The sequence below is a fragment of the Hyperolius riggenbachi genome, chromosome 10, assembly GCF_040937935.1.
Source record: "Hyperolius riggenbachi isolate aHypRig1 chromosome 10, aHypRig1.pri, whole genome shotgun sequence".
Taxonomy (NCBI): Eukaryota; Metazoa; Chordata; class Amphibia; order Anura; family Hyperoliidae; genus Hyperolius; species Hyperolius riggenbachi.
Genome location: NC_090655.1, coordinates 8,624,151 through 8,641,142, shown reverse-complemented (window position 1 = coordinate 8,641,142; position 16,992 = coordinate 8,624,151). Strand labels below are relative to the sequence as shown.

Sequence of the window (16,992 nt, the reverse complement as noted above, 5' to 3'; positions counted from 1 at the left end):
TGTGAAGAGCTTCCTAGAGTTGGATGCGAACAAATGAAAACACAACTGTTGACACTATAGTGAAAAGTTTAAAGTGCACCTGTAGGGAATAAAAATTGCCCCAAATTTATACTCACCTTGGGAGAGGTAAGCCTCTGGTTCCTCACCACCGGCCCACTCTAATCGCTGGGTCCTCCTCAAAACCGTTGACAGCTCGCACATGTGCCATACCACACACCCGATCGGGCAGCCCAGATGCAGTGTGGCGAGATTGGATAGGACACAGTGCCGGAAAAAGAAGGTGAAGGGGGGGATCCAGAGGGTTCCCTTACCCGAGGCAAGTATCAAACGTTGTGTTTATAAAAACATACAGGTTTACTTTAACTACAGATAACGACGAGATGTTCGGAACATTCGGTCATGTGAAGGTAAACGTTAACTTACTGGCATCATCGTAGAACTGAAATAATCAGAGTAAGGTAGAACATTCCTTTCAATTCACATTTTCAGAAAAGCATCATCAGACAAGATATTGGCATACAGGCAAGTCTATTGGCTAGTTTCTAAAAACAAAAACACCAACCGCTTTTAGAACTAGCCGTATTTGGCAGAAGTTCAATAAAATAGCATTTCTGTCCTGACCCTGTGTTATCCAGCACGCACTTAAATGGGGCACTATGGCGAAAACTTTTAAAATATGTGCAAACATATACAAATGAGAAGTACATTTTTCCAGAGTAAAATGAGCCATAAATGACTTTTCTCCTATGTTGCTGTCACTTACAGTAGGTAGTAGAAATCCGACAGAACCGACAGGATTTGGACTAGTCCATCTCTTCATAGGAGATTCTCAGGGATTTATTTATTTTTAAAAGCACTTAGTGAATGGCAGTTGCTCCGTCCAACTGTCAAAAAACTGTAGAGCGAGCAGAGAAGCTGGCCAGCATCATTGTTTAAATCCTTTTTAGGGAATATCTTTATAAAGAATAAAAGCCTTGCTGAGAATCCCCTATGAAGAGAAGGACTAGTCCAATACCTGTCACTTCTGTCAGATTTCTACTACCTACTGTAAGTGACAGCAACATAGGAGAAAAGTCATTTATGGCTCATTTTACTCTGGAAAAAAAAAAATCATACTTTATTTGTTTAGGTTTGTACATATTTTAAAATGTACAATTTTTCGCCATAGTGCCCCTTTAAGAAAAGTAAGGGAAAAAACAAAACAAAAACAAAAGAACTGCGATTGTCTTTGGGGCAGCTGGAGTCTGCTCATGCGGTTATGACTCTGGGCCGGCAGAAGTCCGCTTGTGCGGTTATGACTCAGCGTCTTTACGCACGAAAAAGGTTTATTTGGTACAACAAAACAGGTTCATGGATCCCTCGCCAAGCGAAGGATTAAGAGACAACGGGTTCCTCCGAGTGCGAGAGCTTCTTTTCGCAGATGACGTGACGCTAAGCCGACACCATCACCTCCCTTCCCACGCATCTTCCCGTTGTTTCAATTCCAGATGTCGCCTCTCTGCAAAACAAAAAATTAAATACACATTTTATTAAAGGAATAAGCAAATGCGCACACATCCCACCACCACCGCTGCTTTTTCTCTAAGCGATGAAATAAATAAATAAAATGTTCCACCAGATTGATATTCCTAATGACGAAAGTGGATTTAGGCAAGGCATTTAATAAACACTATTCAAACATAGATGGCACTGGCATGCAGCCACTTAAAGGGACACTATGGCGAAAACATTTTTAAAATTTAAAATATGTGCAAACATACAAATAAGTTGTACGTTTTTTTTTTCCAGAGTAAAATGAACCATAAATGACTTTTCTCCTATGTTGCTGTCACTTACAGTAGGTAGTAGAAATCTGACAGAAGCGACAGGTTTTGGACTAGTCCATCTCTTCATGGGGGATTCTCAGCATGGCCCTTATTCTTTATAAAGACATTCCCTAAAAATTATTAATACAAAGATGCTGGCCAGCTTCCCTGCTTGCTGCACGCTATTTTGGCAGTTGGACGGAGTAACTACAATTCACTAAGGCAGGGAACACACTTGACTGATTTCGTACGCGTTTTCTACACAGAAAAACTGAGAACTCATGTTAATCAATGGGCTAGTACACACTTAATATGTTGTTCGCGCGCAGAAAAAAAAATGACATTCTGCATCCTGATTCTGCACATTTTGTCAGTTTTATATCAATTACATCAGCTGCTATGAAAAAAACGTGCGCGTTTTCCTGCTTAGAGACACACTTGGTGTGCAGAAAAAGTATGCAGGAAAACGCGCGCAGAAAACTGAAAGACAAGTGTGTTCCCTGCCTAAGTGCTTTTTAAAATAAAGAAAACCCTAAGAACCCTAAGAAGAAGTGACAGCAACATAGGAGAAAAGTCATTTATGGTTAATTTTACTCTGGGAAAAATGTACTTCCTATTTGTATGTGCTCTAAATTTTAAGATTTTCATGACAGTTCCTCTTTAACCCCCCTTTGGCGGTACGCAGTTTCAGTGGCTGCGTCCGCGGGAGGGATTTTTGTGTTTGTATGTTAACTAGCACTAGGCTAGCTAACTATGTGGCCAAAGTCCCCCGGCACATCTCTAATCCCCCCCCCCCCCCCATCGCCGCCGGCCACACTCACCCGTCCGCGATCCCAAGAGAGCCGCAGCTTCCCTATTAGCTTGATGATGAAGACATCGACGTCATGCACAGGTCTGATCCTCCCCATAGCGAAGCCGGGTGCTGATTGAGAGGCTGCGTCATTGTGGGATCCCTGGGGGTACGTATACCGGCGGTGATCGGGGGCGATCGGAGGGACTTGGCTCACATAGTTAGCTAGCGAAGTGCTAGCTTAACAAAATACAACTGATTTCATTTAAAAAAAAAATCCTCCCGGGGCGATGTGATCCCCTGCGGCGGCTAGCCCGACACTGTGTCGGGCTTACCGCCAGGGAGGTTAAAGGACGCCTGAATAAAGCAGCACACACTAGTTTTGTGTAATAGGGTCCGTATACTTACCTGTCCTCTGCTTTGGATGGGCTCCCCTCTGTTGCGCTGCTATCGCTGGTTTGTGGCTTTGAATGGATCCAGTCAGGCACATGCTCTGGCCACCCGTCTTGACTGTGCACATCAACCGCGACTACTCTGGGCATGCATACTTCAGAAGGGTCGCTTGTGCATGAGAGCAAAACAAGGTACTTTTGCATAGAAAAGGGAAGGTTGAGGCAGAGTTGCTACTATGGTACCTTTTAATCAACAGCACATACAGACCACATGGTAGCAGTGGGGGTTACCAAGGCTTGTTACCCCCACTACTACCACGTGGTCTGTATGTGCTGGCGATTAAAAAGGTACCATAGCAGCAACTCTGCCTCAACCTTCCCTTTTCTATGCAAAAGTATCTGTTGTTTCATGAGTGCAGGTTACTGGAGGTATGCGATGCCAGCCGATACGGATCTCAGCAGGCAAGCTTCTAGTGCCTTGTCTGCTTCACTTCTATTAGCATAACAGAGAGCACGGAGTGGACAGAGCAATGGAGGAGGGCCCATCAAGGAGGGCAGGCAAGTATAAAGGTTTTCTGGTCTTTCCATTGCTCTCGACAAAGCTATAAACCTGACTGGCGAGCCACCCTTACCCTTTAGCAGCCAGTTTAGAGGCTTGCAAGTCCTCCAAGACACTGAACAACTCCCGTTACTAGTGGTTTATTACAGGAGCTCCAAATCGAAGGTCTCTACTGCAGTCTGGGCCAATTTGGGGAGAAGTCAGATTTGGTTCACCTGAACACCACACTTCATCGCTGAATCTGCGGACAGGGGGAGGTCATGTGACTTCCTCATTCCGCCTTTGGATGGAGGAAGTATCGGAGTAACACGATACGCACCGAGAACACTCCAATCCAACAGATAAATGGTTAAACGCAATCAGCATGTAAAACTGGCCATACACTGGTCAATGCGGCCAACAGATCTGGCTGAGATTATTATCTGATCAGAGAGGGATCTATCTGTCCAATCCCTTCCACATATTACACACAAGCAAAATCTTCCATCTGGTGCCATCTACTAAACTGATGGCTTCTAGCATACTGTATTCCTAGCATATTCGATCAAATGATATCGTTTGGGGGGGGTGGAGACATGATCAGAAACGGAGACTGCATTTACCGGTAAAAATATTTTTTGTTAGAATAAATATAAAATCTCTATCTCTGAGAAGTGCAGAGATGGTCATCAGTTCAGGAGATGCCCTCAATGCAACACTGATTTTGCATGTCTATTTGATAAGGTCGCCAGACATCAAAATGTTAATACATGCTCTTATTACATCTCTTCTGGACTATTGTAACATACTACTTTGCGGACTAAAAGGGCCCATACACGGGTTGATTTCAGCCATGAATCGATTCTATCAAATCAGCCGATCGATCGATTGATTTGCAGCCCATCTGATCGATAGGACAGGATGGAAGATCTAGGTCGATCTGCTGCTGGCAGCAGACTGATGGCTCATAGCGTTGCATTGGATCTAAATGGTCCAATAATGCATTTAGATCGATTTCCAGTAGATTTCATTCTAAAGTCTATTGGAAATCGGTTCCTAGTGTGTGGCACACATCAGATAGATTAATGTCAGATTCGACTTGACAGGCATCTGACAGAAATCTGATGGTCAAATCTGCTGCAAATCTACAAGTGTATGGCCACTGTAACGACTAACAGACTAGCCCCGCTCCAGTCTGTACTGAACTCGGCTGCTCATCTCATTCATCTTTCTTCTCGCTCCTCCTCTGCTGCTCCTCTCTGTCAAGCTCTTCACTGGCTGCCAATTAACCAGAGGATCCAGTTCCAATTCTTATCCCTCACCTACAAAGCTCTCCACAATCTCTTTCCCCTGTACATATCCTCCCTAATTTCCAGATACCAACCCAGCTGCACTCTCAGATCTGCACATGACCTTCCTTTGTCCTCCTCTAGAATCACCTCTTCCCATTCACGTTTACAAGATTTCTCACGCGCATCACCACTCCTCTGGATTCCCCTGCCACAACACTTCTGTCACTCTCCAACCTTTGATATCTTTAAACATGCCTTTAAAACTCACTTGTTCCAACAAGCACACGCTCTAGCTTAGGCCACATGCCAAGTTGCACTCCTACCAGATAACCGAAAAACACTGCCTCTAGGTATGATTATTGTATACTACACCAGCTCTTTCCCCTTATTCCTTTAGATTATAAGGTCACAAGGGCAGGGCTCCCTCACCTTTTGTGTTTTGGATTTTGTTACACATCTATTGATATTAATTCTGTCACTGGTATTAACGATTCTGTACTTTGTACTGATTCTGTATGTTGTACCCACTCTGAATGGTATATATCATTGTCTATTATTTTGTACGCCATGTTTGTTTCTGACTTTGTACAACACCACGGAATCAATGCAACCCCACTGCCTAAAAGTTTCTCCTTAAACTCTAGAAACCAGAGTGAGGCAGATAAATGCCGGACGAATAGCAAGCGTCTAATTATAGGACCTGCTTGGGAACAAGAAACTACAGCTGCTCTCAAAGCTTTGCAGTCCTGTGATCGGCACAACTCTCAGAACTCTGCCATTGAGGGAACGCACAATGATCTAAAAATAAGAACATCTTGAGATATTGAAAAAAGAAGCAACGTTCTGTACAAAGTAACTTTATACGTGAATTGAATATAAACATCATCATTTCTCTTTCTTTAGTGGTACAGGACACCCAACCTTCAATACTGGCATAGGTGGCAATGCAAAGGGAAATAAACTATGTATTATAACCACATTAGTCGAAAAAGAAAATTCTACTGATGAATGATGAGTCCATATAAAGTGCTTTAGGTTCACTATATAGCCCTGAGTTGAATCACTTTCATATATGCCCAATATTGAATGTTGTGGTTCTCGATAGATCTCAAAATGTGGACAAGTTTGGCCGATTTCCTATTGGTACTTAACCAGTTCGCATTCAGTCGTTTTTCGCTTCATGCATCCGAACAATGTTCACCTCCCATTCATTAGCCTATAACTTTATTACTACTTATCACAATGAACTAATCTATATCTTGTTTTTTCCGCCACCAATTAGGCTTTCTTTGGGGGTACATTTTACTAAGAGCCACTTTACTGTAAATGCATTTTAAAAGGAAGAATAAGAAAAAAACGGAAACAAATCATTATTTCTCACTTTTCGGCAATTATAGTTTTAAAATAATACATGCCTCCATAATTAAAACCCACGTATTGTATATGCCCATTTGTCCCGGTTATTACACCATTTAAATTATGTCCCTAACACAATGTATGGCGACAATATTTTATTTGGAAATAAAAGTGCATTTTTTCCGTTTTGCATTCATCACTATTTACAAGCTTATAATAATAAAAAAAAAAAAAGAAATATTTCATCTTTACATAGATATTTAAAAAGTTTAGACCCTTAGGTAAATATGTGTTTTTTTTTTTTTTTTAATTGTAATGTTTTTTTTTTTTTTTTAATTAAACATTTTATGTGGGTATTTTTGGGAGGGTGGGATTGAAATTGTATTTTTTTTTGTAAATATATGTGTATTTTTATTTTTATTTAACATTTAGATGTAGTTTACTTTTTGGCCACAAGATGGCAGCCATGAGTTGTTTACAGTGACGTCACTCTAAGCGTACCACGTACGCTTAGAGCGACATAGGAATCAGAAAAAGCGTAGCTTCCGAGAGAAGCTGTCGCTTTTTCTGCGGGGGAGAGGAATCAGTGATCGGGCACCGTTGCCCGATTCACTGGCTAACAAACCGCCGGCCGGGAGCTCGCGTGCACGCGCGCGATCGGCCGCGTGGACGCGCAGGAGCGCACATGGCTTCCTGGACGTGAGTTTCACGTCCAGGAATGTCAAATAGTTAAACCACTTCACCACTGAGGGGTTTTACCCCTTGAACACCAGAGCAATTTTCACCTTTTAGCACTCCTTCCATTCATTCGTCTATAACTTTATTATTACTTACCGCAATGAAATGAACTAGATCTTGTTTTTTTCGCCACCAATTAGGCTTTCTTTAGGTGGGACATTATGCCAAGAATTATTTTATTCTAAATGTGTTTTAATGGGAAAAAAATTTATTTTTCAGTTTTCGGCCATTATAGTTTTTAAATAATGCATGCTACTGTAATTAAAACCCATGAAATGTATTTGCCCTTTTGTCCCGGTTATAAAACCGTTTAAATTATGTCCCTATCACAATGTTTGGCGCCAATATTTTATTTGGAAATAAAGGTGCATTTTTTTTCAGTTTTGCATCCATCCCCAATTACAAGCCCGTAGTTTATAAAGTAACAGTGTTATACCCTCTTGACATAAATATTTAAAAAGTTCAGTCCCTAAGGTAACTATTTATGGGGTTTTTTAATTGTATTGTATTTGGGGAGTGTGGGAGGTAATGAGGTAATTTATTGTGTAAAAATAATGTATTTGTATATGTAAAATGCTTTAGAGTGTAGTTTTACTATTTGCGTGAGTATGTTTTCATGCGACCTGTAAGCGTCCAGAAGGACGCTTACAGGAAGCAGTATGAGGCTGGGAAAATTACAATGATCGCGCTGTTTCTCATAGAAGCAGCAGATCATTGCGGGGGCTTAGATCAACGAACGGGAAAGTATTTTCCCGTTCATTGATCTCAGGGCGAGTGGGCGGCGGCGTGCATGAGCGGCGGGAGCGCGCGCACGAGTGCGGACAGCAGCAGTAGCGCGGGAGGTACGGATTTCTCCGTCCCTTGGATTTTTAAGGGGGGAAAAAGGGACGGAGAAATCCGTACCACGGGGGGTAAAGTGGTAAAAAAAACAAAACAAAAAAAAAAAACAAGCAAGCAAACAAACAAAATCTGGACTGGTCTCAGTACTTCTGCAGAAATACGTAAATTCATGGCTCAGGTAATCCTTGCTCGATATATTTTTCTTTTTCCCTCCTGCTATTGGAACGTAATGCCTCTATAATGATAAGACATAAAAGAGCCATGAAGTATGACCGGCAGATCTCACTACTGGCGTTCCCCATAGATATTAGCAGTTAGAGAACGACTCGGCCCAAATCGCTCGTGCCTGCGGAATAAACTCCACACCATAAACTGCACGCTTAACTACGACCGGTTCTCTCTACAGAAGACCAAATTTAGACGGGACTAACTGGGAGAAACCAGCAGCTTTCAAACAATCAATGCTATAGATCAGGGGTTAGGAACCTCTTTGTCTGAGAGCCATAAATGCCACATTTTAAAATGTAATTCCGTGAGAGCCATACAATATGTTTCAAACTGGCGCAGTGCGCATGCGCAGCAGAGGGCTCATGTCCCTGTTGCCATGGTGATGTGTATACAGTTGATCCGCCGGGCAGCGGAAGTGTCAGACACGTCTTCACCTTCTCTTGGGTTTCAGCAACATCAGCAATTTCCCAGACAGGAGAAATACCAACTAACAGCGTGTACAATTAGCTAGCTGACTTGGGGGTTGATTCACTTTGTAGGACAAGATCCCTGCACTTTGGGCCTATAGGTTGCCTGTCAAGTGACAGACAGCCTATTGGGCCAATCAAAGTGCGGGGATCTCTTCCTACAATGTCACTGGACCTGACAGGGTCCAGAGTGGGACAATTGGAGCAGCCATTTTGGGGTAGTGGGAGTAAGTTAGTAGTGCATGCTACAGCAGTAGTGCGCCTACTCTGAAAATGTTACTTGTGCTGCCACACTGAGCTGCGCTGCTTGAGCAGAGCAGCTTTAGTAAATCAACCCCTACTGATATGTCTGTGAGCCAGATGTAGCCATCAAAAGAGCCACATCTGTCTCCCCAGCCATAGCTTCCCTACTCCTGCTATCTAACACGTCAAAACACAGGAGAAAGGACACTCCCAGGGCATACCTATGTATTTATAAAGTGTGCTGTATGGATAGAATAAGTGATGGAAAGGACACTTCTGGTAGAGGAGAACCTATAACAGAACATCCCCATATAACATCCTCATCCCTCTCTTTGTATGTTTCCCTCTCCTTCAGTATCAGATTTTTTTTGGGGGGGGGGGGGGGGGGGGGGAGGGGAGTTGCTACACTTCCCATTAACTTCAAAGGAAACCTGAAGAGAAAACAAACTTATGTGATAATGAATTGAATGTGTGGTACAGCTAAAAAATAGAAAATAAGTAGCAAAGAAGAGAGTCTCATTTTTTTTTCCAGTACGGGAAGAGTTAGAAAAAAAAAAAAGAATTCAGTTATCTATGCAAAAGAGCTTCTCTGAGCTCTTCCACCCACTGGGTCCACTACAGTCCTGTTTTCTTAAGCACGTAAACAGCCAACAGTAAGAGACCACTCGAGATAAGGTTTTACTGCAAGAAAGTTCAACAGGTCATTATCTCTGCTCTGTTTTATAGCTTATAAAACAATGGCCTCAATTCACTAAGCTTATCTCCTGTCTTTAATAACTCTTCTAGAGTTGTTACCATGGTGATAAGGCATGTAGTATTCAGGAAACATTTTACCTCAGGCAAACCTAAAGTTAACTCTTCTGTCTTTGAGTTAACTCTTTAATCCTTGAAATAACTCCAGAGTTAAAGACAGGCTGTTCATTAACTGAGTGTAAAAATAACTACAGAGGAGGAAAATTAACTACAGAGGAGGTAACGTAAGGAATGAAGAGATAAGATAACTCTCTTACTGTGTGGAGGTAAGTTTTCTCTTGCCTTATTATCCAGCATGATCTTAGTGAATTGAGGCCAGTGTGCGGGTTTAAAGAGGAACTCCAGTGAAAATAATTTAATAAAAAAAGTGCTTCATTTTTTACAATAGTTATGTATAAATGATGTAGTCAGTGTTTGCTCATTGTAAAATCTTTCCTCTCCCAGATTCACATTCTGACATGTATTACATGGTGACATTGTTACTGTGGGCAAGTTATGTAGCTGTTTCTAGCTGCTCTGGCTGTTACAGACAGCTTTAAACAGCCATTTCCTGTCTGTGAACATTGTTACATTGTGGCAGTTTGCCCAGAGTACCGTGGTACTCAGAGCTTCTTGTGGGAGGGGTTTCAGCACAAAATTAGTCACACAGCGCCCCCTGATGGTCTGTTTGTGAAAATCATTCTATTTCTCATGTAAAAGGGGGTATCAGCTACTGATTGGGATAAAGTTCAATTCTTGGTTGGAGTTTCTCTTTAAATCTGCAACTGACAGTATGATGCAATGTTTTAGGCTTCTTGCACACTGCAACTGATTCCGATTCCGCTTTTTAATCAGTTTTTGCATCCGATTCAGATTCTGATTTGCAGTTTGCTCCCTGCATATCGGAATCTGAATCGGATGTAAAAACTGATTAAAAAGCGGGATCTGAATCGGAATCACTTGCAGTGTGCAAGAGGCCATATAGTTTTTTGTTTTTTTTTTAAATAACTGAAAATAAAAATAGGAGACTCATTTCTTTGCTCTATTCATTATCCGTACTACACATACAACGCATTATATCATACGATTTTTTTTTCGCTTAAGTGTTACTTTAAGTAGCATTGTGGAATTTGATCATGAAGGGGATGAACTCCTAAGCCCTCAGCCGAACACCTTGCTCATCCCCAGCCGTTGTAGACATAGTGATAAGCAGCCCGCCCGTATGCAGCCCGGAGATAGCGCCACTTAATGCAGGCTGACGGCTTGGGCATCTGCTAATGAGCGACTCCTGCAGAACAGAAGCTTCTGTCCCGTCTAATTGCTTCCTCTCACCTCTGGCTTCCTGAAGCTTCTTGCGTTCAGCGTCTCTCTCGGCCCGCTTCTGCGTACTCCGCACTCCCAAGGCACTAATCACCAGTCTCCTTGCCAGGACCGCAGACGTCTCTGGACGCTCCTTCGCTGGCTGCAGGAACTCTAAGTCACACAAGAACAAAAGAAGCATGAAAGTGGCGGCAGAGATGACATTGACAACCAGCGACACTTTCGCCTCCGCAATGTGAAAAGTCGCCTCGTCTGAAGCCCAAATCTCATTTCTCAGCGCTTTTTGACTTGTGGTACAAAAAATAGAAATGCAATAAAACCCCCCATCTAACATTGTGCAATTATTGTAACACTCGAGATAATGGCAGATGGAAAAGGCTGCTTAATGAAAAACTTGTTTTGTTAAGAAACGATAATTACAAATCCGACAATGGAGGAAATTATAATTGGGTCACGCTGGGAGCATGAAAGAATGGAAGCGGGCAGGGCCCCTGTGGAGCCCAGAGGATTCTGGGAAAGGAGAAAAAGGGCAATCCTATTTAACCTGTCAGAAAGTTTCCCGCAGGAAGGGTCAGGTGAGGTCTGCGTCTGAATGGCTTCAGTAACCGGCCTGGCAAGGCCTGGATATAATCACTAAACGCATATTAAAATGGAGAAGCATGTTAAAGATAGTGGAACTAATCAGAAAAAGTGTTACCGGTAATTTTATATAATCTGGTATAGAATATATATCAATCTCCATCTGTAAAATTTTCTTGTGCTGATCCCCGCATGGGAAAAGTCTATTCCATGTAGTCCAATTCATATATTCGCTTCAACTTTTAATAAGTGTACCAGAGACCAAATAATAGAAAGAATCGATACTTACCCGGGGCTTTCTCCAGCCTCATAAACACGCCCCACGCCGTCCTACCACGGTCTGCCGTTCAGCCCTGGTAACCGGCTTAGACGCGTCAGTCATGGTCTTCTGAGCATGTGCGGAGGTCCTGTGCATGCGCAGAAGACCCCGACTGAGCCAGTTACCGGGGCTGATCGCGGCTGAACGGCAGACCGTGGGAAAAGGGCGTGGGACTCACAGGTGTATGCTGTAGGAGGAAGCCCTGGGTAAGCATCGATCCTTTCTATTATTTTGTTTCTGGTACACTTTAAAGGGGTTCTGTGGAGGGGATCAAAAGTCAAAATCCGACACGTCTATCAGCCCCAATCAGCTGTCATGACCGGCTCCGTCCTAAGATCCTCGGTTCCCGGCCGCCAGTCCCGGTCTAATGTTCGGCTAAATAGACTAATACTGCTCACTCCTGTGCGCATCATCGGGAGGTTTTCTCATACTGCGCCTGCGCAGTAAGCGCCCGATGAAGCGCGCAGGAGCGAGCCGTAGTTGGATTACATGACGAATTAGACCGGGACCGGCAGCGGTGAACAGAGGATCGGAGGAGGACGGCGCAGGACATGACAGCTGCAGGGGGCAGATAGAAGCCCCAGGTAGGTGTCGGATTTTGTCTTTTTAACCCCCTCCACAGAACCCCTTTAAGTTGAATTTCTGAAATAAATGAACTTTTGCACAATATTCTAATTATTCAAACTTCACCTGTATTGGTTGTCAAAATCAGCTGCTTATAACATTTAAAGCCTCCCCTAAACTTTCTGACTTTATACTGTAAGAAATATTTGCTCCTCCCATTATGGATTTAGTCTTGTCCATCACCAAAATACTTTCAGTTTCTCCATAATTAAATCAGGAGTCATACAGGAATTCCTCTACTTAAAGAGCATCTGTAACAAAAAGACACCCACAAAAAAAGTCCCCTGGGGATACTTCCCTCGGGAGTGCAAAGCCTCTGGATCCTAATAAGGCTTCCCTCCTTACTCCTCCGCCCCATGGTGCCAGCGCTGGCTCCCCGAAACCACAGCCGACAGTGGCGCAGTAGTGCTTGCAATATTTACCTTCCCCGGCTCCAGTGCAGGCGCAGTATCGGCTTCCCGACGGGCTCAGATGGAAATAGCTGAGCCTGATCGGGTCCGCTCTACTGTGCAGTCTCTGCTCCTTCCACCTGAGCGCAGAGACCCGCTACTGGACCCGGAGAAGGTAAATATTTACATGCCCGCTGTTCTGGGGCTTCTAGCGGGAAGTCTTGTTAGGATCCAGAGGCTTTCCCCTCCCAAGGTAAGTATCCCCCAGTTTATTTGTTTTTTTAATTACTGGTTTTACAGGACATGTCCGGGGTTAAAAAAGAAAAACAAAATTTACTTACTTGGGGGCTCCCCCCAGCCTCTGGCAGCCTATATGTCCCTCGCCACAGCTCCGCCCCCAGCCGGTGTCCCGCCCGCTGCATATACCAACCTCGCCAGGTCAGCATCTTCGGCTCCTGCATGAGCACACGGCACCCGATCGCACTCACGTGGCCTGGAGTGTTCTATGCAGGCGCAGAACTACTGTGCAGAACGCTCCCGGCCACAGAAACCCGACTGCAAGCAGCGGCAAAGATGCTGACCTGGCCAGGTCGCGGCTGCTACGGAGGGGACCCTGGGAGACGAGCTGAGGTGAGGAACGCATAAGCTGCCAGGAGCTGGAGGAAGCCCCAAGTAAGTAGATTTTAATTTTGTTTTTTTAACCCTGGACCTGTCCTTTAAGCCAGGCGTCTCGCACACTCTGGGAAAAAATTGACATTTTTTCGCAGGCTGGTTCATATTTCAACAATGTTATTATGACACCTTGAAGAAAAGGCAAATCAAAGCAAAAATCATAAAAAAAAAAAAAAAATGATGAAGATTAATGCAATATTTCTGACAGCTGTGAGCCATTTGTATCAGATAGAATAGGCAGGAAACAAAGTGGAACTGAAGAACTAAAAACAAACACAAACAGTGTTTCACTTACCTGGGGCTTCTGCCAGCCCCGTGCAGCCTTCCTGCCCTCCAGGATCCTCCGTTCTCCCCCGCCAGCTAGTTTCGTTACGGTCGACTTGTAAGTCGACGGCAACTGCGCCTACCAAATACGCGTGGCCCGGGGCGCGCAGTTGCTGCGTCGGCTGTAACAAAACTAGCTGGCAGCAGGAGAATGGAGGATGGTGGAGGAACGGCGCGGGACAGGAAGGCTGCAAGGGGCTGGCAAACCCTTTTTTTTTTTTAAGTTCTTCAATTCTGCCTTAAAGGACATCCGAGGTGAAATTAAACTGATGAGATAAACAATAGTATCTATCCTCCTCCTCCTAAAAATGACTTTTGAAGACCTCCGAAACTTTTATTTTAAATTTAAATCTACTTTTTAACTTATTACTGTTTCATTGTCTCTGCTCAATGACATTCATTGAAGTATGCCAGAGCTCAAATCAATGAACTATTGAGCCTTTGTATCTCTTTACTGCTCTCAAAACTTTTTCCTGGCAGTAAATGGCTTCTATGGCTGTAAATCCTCATCAATGAGCATTATGCTATAGTCTGACCCAGTCCCAACCCAGGCAGAAACTGTCACTTTCATACCTAAATGTTTAACTCTTTCAGGCAAAGAAAGACAGCCTAGTTATATGTGTGCTAGGCACTGTACATACACGTCTATCTCATCATGTCACATGTCACCTCGGGTATCCCTTAAGGAAAAAGATGCCGGTTTCCCTGCTGGATTACACACCCTGCCACATGTATACTTTTCTTTATATACCGCAATACTGTCTGCTGAAACATTCTACATTTTGCCTTTAAGAGGAACCGTGACCAAGAATTGAACTTCATCCCAATCAGTAGCTGATACCCCCTTTCCCACGAGAAATCTTTCCCTTTTCCCTAATAGATCATCAGGGGGTGCTGTATGGCTATTGTGGTGAAACCCCTCCCACAGTGTGATGTCAGGAGTCTCCTGTATGTGAACCTTGTTGCATTGTGGGAAATAATTGGCTATTTCCAACTGCCAAGCAACCAGCATCTCCCTCTGTGCATATGTATATCTATGAAAAACAACCTTTAAGCCTATCGCATTGCCTGGGGGTGTGATTATCGCATTGTTAGGGGGTGGGGTTATAGATAATGGCAGTTGCTGCAGTCTGTTTTTTTTCATGTCTGCCAGCAGTAAAGATGATGACCTGCAGGCCGATTGTGGATCAAACAACACTTACAAGTCAAATATCAACCATTTCTTGATATCTTCAATTTTATTTTTTTAACTTCCCACTTTGCACTGTATCAATTTCTTTATTTCCCCCCTTTTCGCCAAAGTTTCTTGGCAAATTCTCTTTTTGGGGGCACCAATAGAATAACAGGATTGCAGAGAACATGCAGAGACCCCAAAAACAATTCAAGAAAGCCGCACCGCCCGCCCCCTCCCCCCGTCAATGTGTAGTTTTTGGAGATGGAGTCTCTATCCGATATACTGTGACAAACTCTTGTCCAGCTTTATCGGTTTCCCTCTGGAAGTGGAAAATCGGGGTAAGTACATTTTTGGACAATTCACACAACTGTTAGCCGATTCGTTTGCTAGAGGCTCAGATTTGTTCGAGGCTTCTGCCCCCTGGTGGGTGGACTTTCCATATGTGTAGAAATATTTTGCCCAGGAATACTGATAAACTGTATCTAAAGCTACCCATACATTGGTCGATTTCTGCCATTGATATATGGCCGAGTCGACCGCTCTGATCCAATTGGCAGGAAGCATGATCAATTGCCCGATCAATTTCTGACCGATTTCGATTTACTCATTTGGTCCGGACGGTAAATCTAGGTCGATTGGCTGCTGGTAACGTCCTCTGAAGCAACACTTGCTCATCCTCTCAGCGCAGCTCAGCTGGGAACCGTCTCTGCACTCAGCTCTCCGCCCCCCCAAATGTTCTCTAAAACCTGTTTTCAGTGACAAGTTTCAGACGCGAACGCGGCTCCAGAAACCGCCGGTTTCTTCACATTTGTCCGCTCGAGTGTGAAGCCTCTAATCAGCCGTCCCCAACAGGCTCCACAAGATGAAGTGGGAAGAATGTTTGTCCACATGGTTAGCAAATGGCCAGCTATACGGGAGGAAAAGCAGCTGAGATTTTTGACCTCTTGTATTGGAGAGAAGCAGAGCGGAGGGTTTATGGAGAGAGCAGAAAGTGTACTGCATCGTGCCGCTCTGAAATCTAAAACGGCGTTTATTAGGTGTGAGAAAAGCACAAGGGAAGGAGACCGTAAAAACAATTTAGGCTTACTCGCAGATTTAAGCCCCATTCACATCTGTAATCGCTAAACGTTAGAGTTAGCGTTTCAGCTGGTGATTTTTCCGCGATTTAACGTGGGGGGAAATCACTGGACAAAGTATAGCTTTGGGAGAAATCGTGATTAGTAGCTCTATACATGCTAATTGTGAACGCTTCAGAATCGCCGGCAACAAGTTTGCGATTAGCGATAATCGCAAAACGCCCTAAGAACACTGCCATAGGGTAAACTAAGACCTGATGTAGGTGAGGATTCGCCGAAACGCGTTGTGATGCTGCCAGCACGCACAAGTTCCCTGGGTGAGCCACCCCCAGTCCTTTCCACCAGGACAACGACCCCCACAGGCCATGGAGGACGTAGAAGGCGGCGCCCCAGGGTTCCAGGAATAGGGCCTCGCCCTCATTTGATATGCTTGTATGCATCTACTTTCTAGTAAGTGCAATTGTTTTACGCGCATTTTAACCCAATAAATCTGTTTTTACACTATAAACAGAGGAACACCAAGAACCCCAATAGTGTAGTATGTATTGACAAAGGGGATAATGACAAAGAGTAATAGTTGTTATACTCACAAGCAGGGATGCTCAAATTCGGCTTCGGGAGATATCCGGATTTTTGCTATCCGGATATCACCCAGTAATGCTGTGCAGGCTGGGCGGGGGGGGGGGGGGGGGTCAAGCTTACCTCTCTGACGTCTTCTTCGGTCGTCCCTCGGCGCCTCCCACGATGCGCTCCAAGCGGCGGTCACCTGATTACAAACACTTCCTCCTTCCGGGTTGAAGGAGGAAGTGTTTGTAATCACGTGACGCGCATGGAGCGCATCGTGGGAGGCGCCGAGGGACGACCGAAGAAGACGTCAGAGAGGTAAGCTTGACCCCCCCCCGCCCACCCTGCACAGCATTACTGGGAGATATCCGGATAGCAAAAATCCGGATATCTCCCGAAGCCGAATTTGAGCATCCCTACTCACAAGCATGGGTCACCATTAGGCAACCACTGTAAAGGCAGGTGGGGAGATTATCCTGACCCCACTCAGGAATAAGAAGTCGCGCTCTGTAGATAGTATAAAGGGTCGC

General features: G+C 44.2%; 1 protein-coding gene across 2 annotated transcripts in view; it reads right to left on the bottom strand.

The window, feature by feature from the left end:
- Positions 1 to 1,307: 1,307 nt before the first annotated feature.
- Positions 1,308 to 16,992, bottom strand: part of R3HCC1L (R3H domain and coiled-coil containing 1 like) — a 45,949-nt gene continuing 30,264 nt past the window's right edge. For both annotated transcript variants that reach the window (XM_068257603.1, XM_068257602.1), the window contains exons 6-7: positions 10,754 to 10,894; positions 1,308 to 1,498 (exon numbers count right to left, since the gene is read on the bottom strand). In XM_068257603.1, the coding sequence (XP_068113704.1) occupies positions 1,446 to 1,498; positions 10,754 to 10,894 (194 nt within the window). In that variant the 3' untranslated portion in view covers positions 1,308 to 1,445. The remainder of the gene's footprint in view (positions 1,499 to 10,753; positions 10,895 to 16,992) is intronic.